The sequence below is a fragment of the Euprymna scolopes genome, chromosome 10 (genome assembly GCF_053919585.1).
Source record: "Euprymna scolopes isolate OS-2025 chromosome 10, ASM5391958v1, whole genome shotgun sequence".
Lineage (NCBI taxonomy): Eukaryota > Metazoa > Mollusca > Cephalopoda > Sepiida > Sepiolidae > Euprymna > Euprymna scolopes.
The window spans coordinates 19,728,596-19,740,425 of NC_136491.1; the positions used below are offsets into that span (position 1 = coordinate 19,728,596).

The 11,830-nt window shown below is 29.7% G+C and overlaps 2 protein-coding genes across 2 annotated transcripts; both read right to left on the bottom strand.

Moving 5' to 3' along the window:
- Window positions 1-6,800: 6,800 nt before the first annotated feature.
- Window positions 6,801-7,196, bottom strand: LOC145286369 (zinc finger BED domain-containing protein 5-like). Its single transcript, XM_080135302.1, has one exon. The coding sequence runs from the start codon at window positions 7,194-7,196 to the stop codon at window positions 6,801-6,803; it is 396 nt and encodes a 131-aa protein (XP_079991428.1).
- A 508-nt stretch (window positions 7,197-7,704) lies between these two features.
- On the bottom strand, window positions 7,705-8,091 carry LOC145286370 (protein FAM200A-like). Its single transcript, XM_080135303.1, has one exon. The coding sequence runs from the start codon at window positions 8,089-8,091 to the stop codon at window positions 7,705-7,707; it is 387 nt and encodes a 128-aa protein (XP_079991429.1).
- Between the last annotated feature and the right edge of the window lie 3,739 nt (window positions 8,092-11,830).

Genomic DNA, 11,830 nt, shown 5'->3' on the forward strand with positions numbered 1-11,830 from the left:
TAAATAAATGTATAAATAAATAAATAAAGGTATAAATAAATAAATAAATGTATAAATAAATAAATAAAGGTATAAATAAATAAATAAATAAATGTATAAATAAATAAATAAAGGTATAAATAAATCAATAAATGTATAAATAAATAAATAAATGTATAAATAAATAAATGTATAAATAAATAAATGTATAAATGTATAAATAAATAAATAAATAATAGTCTGCAAATAAATACATAAAGGTATAAATAAATAAATAAATGTATAAATAAATAAAGGTATAAATAAATAAATAAATGTATAAATAAATAAATAAAGGTATAAATAAATAAATAAATGTATAAATAAATAAATAAATAAAGGTATAAATAAATAAATAAATGTATAAATAAATAAATAAATGTATAAATAAATAAATAAAGGTATAAATAAATAAATAAATGCATAAATAAATAAATGTATATATAAATAAATAAATAATAGTCTGCAAATAAATAAATGTATAAATGTATAAATAAATAAATAAATAAATAATAGTCTGCAAATAAATACATAAAGGTATAAATAAATAAATAAATGTATAAATAAATAAATAAAGGTATAAATAAATAAATAAATGTATAAATAAAGGTATAAATAAATAAATAAATAAATGTATAAATAAATAAATAAATGTATAAATAAATAAATAAAGGTATAAATAAATAAATAAATGTATTAATAAATAAATAAATGTATAAATAAATAAATAAATAATAGTCTGCAAATAAATAAATGTATAAAAGTATAAATAAATAAATAATAGTCTGCAAATAAATAAATGAATAAATAAATGTATAAAAAAATAAATAAATAATAGTCTGCAAATAAATAAATAAAGGTATAAATAAATAAATAAATGTATAAATAAATAAATAAAGGTATAAATAAATAAATGTATAAATAAATAAATAAATGTATAAATAAATAAATGTATAAATAAATAAATGTATAAATAAATAAATAAATGTATAAATAAATAAATAAAGGTATAAATAAATAAATAAAGGTATAAATAAATAAATAAATGTATAAATAAATAAATAAATGTATAAATAAATAAATAAATAAAGGTATAAATAAATAAAGGTATAAATAAATAAATAAATGTATAAATAAATAAATAAGGGTATAAATAAATAAATGTATAAATAAATAAATGTATAAATAAATAAAGGTATAAATAAATAAATGTATAAATAAATAAATAAATGTATAAATAAATAAAGGTATAAATAAATAAATAAAGGTATAAATAAATAAATGTATAAATAAATAAATAAATAAATAAATGTATAAATAAATAAATAAAGGTATAAATAAATAAATAAATGTATAAATAAATAAAGGTATAAATAAATAAATAAAGGTATAAATAAATAAATAAAGGTATAAATAAATAAATAAAGGTATAAATAAATAAATGTATAAATAAATAAATAAAGGTATAAATAAATGTATAAATAAATAAATGTATAGACAAATAAATAAAAGTATAAATAAATAAATAAATGTATAAACAAATAAATAAAGGTATAAATAAATAAATAAATAAAGGTATAAATAAATAAATAAAGGTATAAATAAATAAATAAAGGTGCAGTAAATTTAGGCACAATAAATAAATAAATGTATAAATAAATAAATAAATAATAGTCTGCAAATAAATAAATAAAGGTATAAATAAATAAATAAAGGTATAAATAAATAAATAAAGGTATAAATAAATAAATAAATAAAGGTGCAGTAAATTTAGGCACAATAAATAAATAAATAAATGTATAAATAGATAAATAAGTAATCGTCTGCAAATAAGTAAATAAAAAATACTGATCTCAAAAAAATTCCAATAATAAAAATTATGTTCCAGTTAGTTGCTCAATCTGTGTTATTTTTTATGACATGTCGGCCCAAACGAGTTTGTCAGCTTTATGTCATCTTCTCAGCCATCAATCGACTTCATTATGAACATTATGGATGCAAGGTTTGCCATGCAAACAAATCTATAATAGACCGATAACTTCAAAAGTTGTGAGTTTACCTGAGAATTTAAAAAGATTTTCTTTTTTTGGGGGGGAGGGGGTCAAATCTCACAAAGATACTCTCTTGGACATTCTTGCATGTGTGTCTTATTTTTATGGTGTAAGACAATTTGCAGGTGAAAATCAAACGGAAAATATATGGCCAGAAATCGATCAGAGTCTTGTATTCACGATTTCTGTTTTTGGTTTATATAAAAAGACGGTTTTACTATTTATGCACGACATATTTAGGCATGACAAATTAAGGCACAACAAATTTAGCCACAGCAAATTAATGCATGAAAATTTAAGCACGACAAATTAACACGCAACAAATTTAGGCATGATAAATTAAGGCACGCAAATTAGAGCATAAAAATTAAGGCACAACTGAGGCACAACAAATTTAGGTATGACAAATTAAGGCACAACAAATTTGGGCAAAATTTTAGGCACAAAAAATTTAGGCACAACAAATATAGGTATGACAAATTTTGGCACAAATTAAGGCACACAAAATTTAATTGTACCAAATTTAGGCATAACAAATTAAGACATGTGACTTAAACTAAGACAAATCTAGGCAAGGCAAATTTAAGCATGAAAAATGTCTGTCACTAACTATTTTGCCAGTTTATTCACATAAATTAATATATGAAAGTATAATTTTATGCGTAAACTTTAAAAAAGCTGATTGGCTAACTAAAAACTCAATAGAATGTGCATATATAAAAACGCGAGACAACCATAACTCTTCGCATAAGCCTGATGAATCCTAGCGTGGATGAAACGTGGAATATTCTATGTAGCTTAATTGCCATATATATTTTTATAACTTACTATATATATATATATATGTGTGTGTGTACTAGCAAGAGTACCCGTCGTTGACTGCGTTCAAAAACAGCCTACAGAAAAATCGACTCTGATTTATAAAAGTATGATAGGTTATGAAAAGGAAGGGTTGTAAAGAGATAGCTTCGAATTTGGGGGTATCAAAACCAAAGCAAAATATGACGAAAGTAAAAATAAAATAGATAAATTCACAGACGTTCAGCTTTATATTATAGATATAGTAAGTTATAAAAATATATATGGCACTTAAGCTACATAGAATATTCACGTTTCATCCACGCTAGGATTCATCAGGCTTATGCGAAGAGTTGTGGTTGTCTGGCGTTTTTATATACGCACATTCTATTGAGTTTTTAGTTAGCCAATCAGCTTTCTTAAAGTTTACGCATAAAATTATACTTTCATATATCAATTTATGTGAATAAACAAAGTAGTCATATATATATATATATATGTGTGTGTGTGTGTGTGTGTGTGTGTGTGTGTGTGTGTGTGTGTGTGTGTGTGTGTGTGTTATTTGTTTTTGCTTTTGAATATTTTTGCCTTTGAATTGAATGAATTCAATTATTTACGAAAGTGCATTTTTACCTAAATGCGAGTTGGTAATAATTTTCCCTTTAACCAACTTGGTACCCCCACATGGGGAGTGGTATATATATTATTTTTAAAATATAATTATTCACTGACACGTGTTTCCTCGTCTATGACTCATCACAGTTGCTAGATTCAGCCACTTTGATGAGTCGTAGACGACGAAAAATGTGTCAGTGGATAATTATATTTTAAAAATAATATATATATATATATATATATATATATTTCACACATTATTTTATAAATGAATAAACGTAGAAATCGGACGAAGACTCCTTTCAAAGGCAGGGTATGTGGGCCACCTGAAGTCTCACAATAACAGACCATCGTCATTCAATGTTCCACAGCGACCTCATAGCACAGTGTGTGTAATATGCAGTAAGGTATGCAGATCTGCATCTGGACTGAGAAGGCACATGACTGTACACAAAGACAATATTCCGGATCCAATTAACCTCGTAAGACATTGAACTTGTGTGTGTCACATATGTCATCGTTCCTGTAAGTCAACCGCAGACTTTCAAAGTCATGAGAGGATACTTAATACAGTACAAGAATCTTGAGACAACAATCATCTGTGAAGATGCTGCAATCATCATCATCATCATATATATATATATATATATATATATATATATATATATATACTTCATTTACTCACATAAAATTAATATACGAAAGTATAAATTTATGCATAAACTTTAAGTATTTACTTCAAAAGTGCTTAATATTTAGGTAGAGCTAGTTAGTTAGTTATGAAATATATATGGCGATTAAGCTACACTGAATATTTTGCGTTTCATCCACTCTAGGACTCTCCAGGCTTATGCGAAGACAACCACAAAATTCGCGCATAAGCCTGAAGAGTCCTAGAGTGAATGAAACGCGGAATATTCAGTGTAGCTTAATCGCCATATATATTTTATAACTAACTAACTATAACTATATATATATACGTAAGTTTTAAAAGCCAAAAGCAATGCGGAAAGGACCGGAATCATGAGAGTAAAGAAAAGAAAAGCAAACAAACAAATAGACGGGTATGTTCAAGTAGAGAAATGCCTAACTGTTTATTCATTCCTCACCTCATTGTATAATTATTTTGTAACCAAGTTATTGGTATGTCCGGTGTATATACAGTCCGTTGGTTGTATGTAATTTCGGGAGAAAACACCTCCCCTTTTCAAAAAGAAAACAAAAGTATATTCAAGATGGCAGAAGAGAACAGGTCCTACTTTTAAAACTTCCATATATCCTTTACCAGGAATGCTTCAAGCAAACTACCATTTAATATATATATTTTTTTTTTTTACACAGTGATCACCACTTATCAAGGCCCGGAAGCCACTCAGGGATAAGGGTTATTGCAAGTACATTACGTTAGTGTGGAGATTTGATGGAGTGTTTACTTAAGGGGGCGGTTCATTAGGAATTTGTTAACATTAGACTTGAAGACATCCAAGTTGTAGTCCGGAGGGAAGCAGACAGACGGAACAGAGTTCCACAGGCGTGCAGTTCTAAGAAAGAAGCTTTGTTCATGGAATCCGCGTTTTGATTTAGGCACAGATATAGTTTGGTATGATTTTTTTTTTTACTTTGTTAAAAATGGGCAAAACTTATAGATTTAGAATGTGTGCTTTGTACCAAACTTCTAGAGTAAATATGTTATTGTGGTAACTAATCCCTATTAACCCATAACTGTACATCAAACGGATACCATAATACTTAGTTCTCTGCACCATATCATAACGGAGGTTCATACAAATTTTCACCTAGTCGGCTCAGTAGTTTGTAAAATTTAATTTTATGGAGATGTAACAGTCACATATTCTTGTATGAGCGTGTCAATGACCCTCATCACAGCCTCTTTCATCTTCTCAACTGTCTCATACCGACAGTCTCTAAGGTTTTCCTTGAGCTTAGGGAATAACCAAAAGTCACAGTAAGCAAGATCTGGATTATAGGGAGGGTGAGGGACTGTTTTGATACCCATCTTGGTCAAATAGTCTGTGACAAGGATGGAATTTTGGACTTCACTTTGAGACACACTTTGTGCAAATCTTCCGCATCTTCAGTTCCTTGCGAATAATAATAATAATAATAATAATAATAATAATAATAATAATAATGATGATGATAATAATAATAATAATAATAATAATAATAATAATAATAATAATAATAATGAGGAGAGAAAGCACTAACCAGACCTCCACTGGATGAATGCAAAGAGGACTTGGATCTTGGGGAGGCTTATTGCCACTCAAATTTCAGTGAAGATCAATGACTTCTACCAACGAGAAATCAATAATAAATGATTGTTGCGATAATGCAAATTAACTTGCAAATGGTATCGAAAGGGTTGAAGAGTACTGGAAATCTGGGGGAGACTTGTGAGTGAATGTTCAGTTTAGATCTAATAATAATTAATTACAATAAAATAAATTATAAAACGGAGGAAAAATTGAAAAATCTTAGATTTAGATCACATTTATTTTAAAATACCCACAGGATACACTATTTTGTGTTATTTTTGTTTAATATCTATGATGAACACTAAATGTTTCTATAAATTGAAATAGCAAGAAAAATGAATATGAGTTCATTGTAATCTACATAGCACCGTAGAGAACCTACTGTTGATTTTATAAAATTATATTTTATATATAATGGCTTGAATTAAAGTTTAAAATGCAAAAGTCAAGTATCATGGTTCAGTTGTGCTCTAAATCAGGGGTTTTCAAACTTTTTGACTTGCGGACCCCCCTTTATATTTCAGGCTTTACCTTAGGGACCCCCTTATAAATGATTATGAAATTGACGCCCCGGCAGTAAAATGTCCGATTGCTTGGTGTCGCCTTTCTTCTAATAACTGTGGCATGATAACTACTGGGCATAATCTGCATTTCTCACCGGTTTTTAATCAATCGTAGGCTGAAGATCGATCGTCTGTGATTTTTATTCTAGTGACAACAATATTAACAGCTAGGAGCGCGAAAAGTCCATAATGCTTAAAATATTAATATTAGATGAAAAAAGCAATAGTACGTAACAAACAGTTTTATTGTCAATTACACACACGAAGGATTTTTCAATACACACTTAGTGAGAAGGATGTGCTTGCTTGGCTTTGCGCAAACTGTCAATTCTTGGCGATATTACTGACAAACATACACGTAAGTCACTTTCTGGAGCAAGTCTGGATCTGTATTTGTTTTTCAGATTGGTCAGTGCCGAAAATTCTGCTTCGCATAAGTATGTTATTGCAAACGGTAACGAAATCTTAACTGCTTTTCAAGATAACAATGGATATTCGGAGGCTACAGTGAGCCAGAATTTCGAAACTTGTTGCAGCATAAAACTGATTTTTAAACTTCTGTCGCATAAAATTTCAGCCAGTTCTTCCAGCTCATTTCCTGTGAGTATGCTATCAACTATTTTAACATTAAACGGATTCCTGATCCAATCATAATTTTCAATATTATCTGGAATATCTTTCGGGAAATACTTGTCAAAATGTTCAGCTAGTGATATCAAATGTCGTTTAACATCTACAATTATCAAACCAACATTAACTGAATCATTGTTGCTGAGATATTCGTCCAGTGTAGAGAACATATCTAAAGTTTTCTTACTAACTTTTGTAGTCCATATATTCAGTTTTTTTCTTGAAGGCTTGTATTTTGTCATGACTAAATAAAATATTTGAATTTCTTCCTTGTAGAGATAAATTCAGTTCATTAAGTTTATTGAATATATCTGCCAGATAAGCAACTTTGCAAAGCCAAATTTTATCGGCCATTATCGAAGCCAGTTCAGCAACACATGAACACACAGAAACATCAACAGTTCTTCTCTGTTCAAATAAACGCTGAATTACTTTACCTCGTGATAGCCATCTTACATCTGTATGAAACAACAGACTTGAATGTTTAGCCCGCATCTAACCACAGAGTATTGCAAAGAAACGACTAAACAGTGGGCTGGTTTTAATGCAATTTATCACTTTAATACAAGATGACAAGACTTCGGACAAAGAAGTATCCATTTTTTTGGCAACAAGAGCTTCTCGATGAATCATGCAATGTGTTGCAGTGATATTAGGTGCTAATTTCTTAACATGCCCCACAACACCTGAGTGAATACCGGTCATTAACGCCACCCCATCTGTACATATGCCAATACGCTGGCTCCATAACTAGCCTGATTGAGAAAGGAAAGAGTCCAATACTTTAAAAACTTCTTCACCAGTTGTTCTAGTTGGCATAGGATGGCAAAATAGAAAATCTTCAAGCATTTCACTTTCCCAACAATATCGCACATACACCATAAGTTGAGATGCACTGGTAATATGTGTGCTTTCATCAAGTTGTAATGCAAAAATGCATATTTTCACTCTGTCAATTAACTGAGTTTTTATGTCGTCTGACATATCTTCTATTCTTCGCACAATTGTGTTATCTGAAAGTGGCACAGCTTTTAATTTTGCAGCACATTTTTCATCCAAAACTGCCTCACACATGTCTATTGCACAGGGCAATACAAGTTCTTCAGCAATATTATGGGCCTTCTCAGCACGAGCCATTCTCAGTGCCACTAAATAAAATACCCGTAATAGCTTATGATTTGATGTTATTGACATTGCAAAAGTTTTTGTCTGTTTTAAATAATCATTCCTTTTTCTTTCAAAAAAATCTTTTGGTTTTGTGGCAAATTGAGGAAGTAGTGTTGTTAAATGTTGCTGCAATTTAGCTTCAGGGCTTCATTCGACAACAACTTATGACAAAGTAAACACTATGGTCTGTTAGCATTAGACACATTTCCAATTAATCCAAATCGAATATACTCCGCATCATATTTTTTTAATTTGTTTTTCTGAACAATCTCTTCTGTCTCTGTATCAGATTCTGAGTTGATTTCATCATGAGCTTTCCGTTTCAAAAATTTACCCATGGGTAAAGTTTGCTCCCTGAAAAAGCAAAATTTGATTAAATATTTTTCGTATAAATAATGCAAGCTTTTTTTTTTTTTTACACAGTGATCACCACTTATCAAGGCCCGGAAGCCACTCAGGGATAAGGGTTATTGCAAGTACATTACGTTAGTGTGGAGATTTGATGAAGTGTTTAATTAAGGGGGCGGTTCATTAGGAATTTGTTAACGTGCAGTTCTAAGAAAGAAGCTTTGTTCATGGAATCCGCGTTTTGATTTAGGCACAGATATAGAGTGGGGGAAATTTTTCACAGTGGATTCAGCTAGACAGGTGTTTTTCGTGAAAGATTAGCGAGGGGGGACCAGAGATTGGAGTTCAGACGAGAACCTGCCATGGAAATAACGATAAAACAAGGATAGGCTCGCAACGTCTCTTCTGTGGGAGAGAGGTTGCAGGGTAGAGAAAAGGGCATCTCCCACTAAGCCACGAAGTCTATTTTGTACTCTGTCAAGGCATGATAGGCTGTTTTTAGCAGCTCCTGCCCAGATATGGCAACAATATTCCATCCTTGGACGTACTTGGCTTTTATATAGATAGAGAATTGCAGTGAGATATCCTCTGGAGCTTAATCATTTAGGAACATAAATAAGTAAAAATCAGATATTCAGACATTAAGAATTCCTGACACGCGATCAATGCTCAAGCCCCGTTGTAATCCTGTTCTGTACCACGCAGGAGATTTAATTTTGTGTAAAAGAAAACTACGCAGGAACACAACGTCGAATATATTTCAACTGCAATAACAAATAACTGTATATTTTATAAATGTTCAAAATCACAGGAAAAAGAAAAAATACATTTCATAAAAATGAAAACTTTGGAGTGTAGGATTTGTGCCGATCAAGTACATTGCTTCCTTTTTCATTCTTGCCCTATACGCACTATAAACAAATTTATTAAATGTTCAACTGAAAAAGGGATTTTGTTGTATTAAAGAGGTTAAACGTATTTCTACCAGTTATTTCTACCAGTTATTTCTACCAGTTATTTCTACCAGTGAGAATAAAATCCCAAAACAAAACGTTTATTATTTCAAACCGTTTTGACATTTAAAATGTAAAAACTCGCACATCAGTAATTAAGTCAATGCTACAAAACATAAAAAAAAGAAAGAAAGTAACGAAAAAATATTTAAAATAAAAAAGGCATATGGGTTAAGTAGCAGAAATAAACTTAAACTATTTATTTACAGAATGTTCTTCCGTATGTCGGCCAATAAATAAAATCATTACGAAAGGACAACAGATTTTTCATTTGTTTTAATTATGAAGTAGGTTAAAATAAGATGTTATAAATAATAAGTAACAAGTATTTTAATATTACAAATTATAACTACGTACTTTAAATTAAAAACTATCAATAACCTTATTTAAAAATGTTTAATGTTTCTACAAATAAAAAAACATAAAGTGTATGTCAATCACGACAATAAAAGAAACAAATTTTGTTAAAAATACATATTTTGAATTTTTAGTGCGTCAGTTACATGGTAATAGATAAGTAACGACCAGAATAAAAAAAAAACTAACAGATGTTTAAAATAGATTTAATTTAACACATTTATTAATTTATTATTAAAAAGCTATTAAATTAAAACCATCAGACGAAGTTTAAAATTGGCAGTGCTGATGGGGTTCCATTAAAGGAAAGAGCTTAAATTTAACTACAAAATTAAAATTTTAGGTACACACATTTACAGATTATAATAAGAAAAAATTAGATTAAAAACATATATAAAATCAAATTATGCATAAAAAGTCTTTGCTGTCCAGCCACAGACCAGTTGCCTTGTCTTTGCGGACCCCTGTGGTCTGCGGACCACAGTTTGAAAACCCCTGGTGAATAGAAACATTCATTCTGAGCACACCCCTGTCATATTAAATAATCTAATGTTGATTTTTTTTAAACGTCATGAAAATAGATTGTCTTAAACGTCATGAAAATAGATTGTCCAAAGCGTCATGAAAATAGATTGTCTGAAACGTCATAAAAATAGATTGTCCAAAACGTCATAAAATAGATTGTCTGAAACGTCATGAAAATAGATTGTCTGAAACGTAATGAAAATAGATTGTCCAAAACGTCATGAAAATAGATTGTCCAAAACGTAATGAAAATAGATTGTCCAAAACGTCATAAAAATAGATTGTCCAAAACGTAATGAAAATAGATTGTCCAAAACGTCATGAAAATAGATTGTCTGAAACGTCATGAAAATAGATTGTCCAAAACGTAATGAAAATAGATTGATCTGAAACGTCATGAAAATAGGTTGTTCAAAACGCCATGAGAATAGATTGTCCGAAGCGACATGAAAATAGCATTCAGGATGAGAACAGTAGTCGAAAAAATCGAAATACAGTAGAATCCTGGAATATGGTAATCCATTCCAGGGTTGGGATCGTAAGCTGGAATCGCCGTATGGTAGGGCATAAGCAAAATTTTATACAGTACATACTAAAAATTTGGAGTAAAATACAATACAGTATTGTTGTGGGGGAATCACCCTCCAAATGGACTGTTGTACCCATTATATAAACTATAGACCTTTTGATACCAGGTGTGGATTAAACACCAGAGCAACCCTCGCCTGCTCGGTGACGTTTACTACTCTTTTTAGTTGTAACCTTTTGTTGTGAAGGAACATAACTGGCTATACACCGGTTACAAACTGTATATATATATTGGACTGTTTGGGAGACAGCGGCAGACAAGCAGTCGCAGTAAGACGGATAGTCTTACGTGTTGATTATCAGACTTTCTTCCCCATACTTGTTACTATGTACTTCTATTTACCTTAGGCGAGCAGCCTTACGTTTCTGTATTATAAATAAACCCCATTACACATACCACTCGGTGTAACTCACGTTTGTCTTTATTTCCTAAGTATTTAGGAATATAACAATGGCGACGAAAGGATGTTCTTTCTCTTAACAGAGATAAATTACCGTACCAAGGACTGTGTACAATGCAAGGATTTTTTGTTTTACGAAAAAAAACAAACTACACAAGGATTTTTGACCACGTGCGTCAATGAATTTAAAAATTTTTCCTACCTAAAGTAGCGAAAAGTACGGATTTTTCTTCGTAAAGAACTCACAAGAAATTATAGAAACATGTTCAAGGTAAAGTGGAATTTATATTTATTTTGACAAGTAAAAAAAAAAAAAAAAAAAAAAAAAATGGTCGCAAGTTGAATTCGAAACTACACTAAAGGATTACGAGTTTTGAAAGAAAAAATATAAATACAACGACTATTGTGCCATTTTATGCCACGTGGGAACGGCAGCCATATATTTTTTTTTTTGGAAAATTAATTGTTTGTTATTGC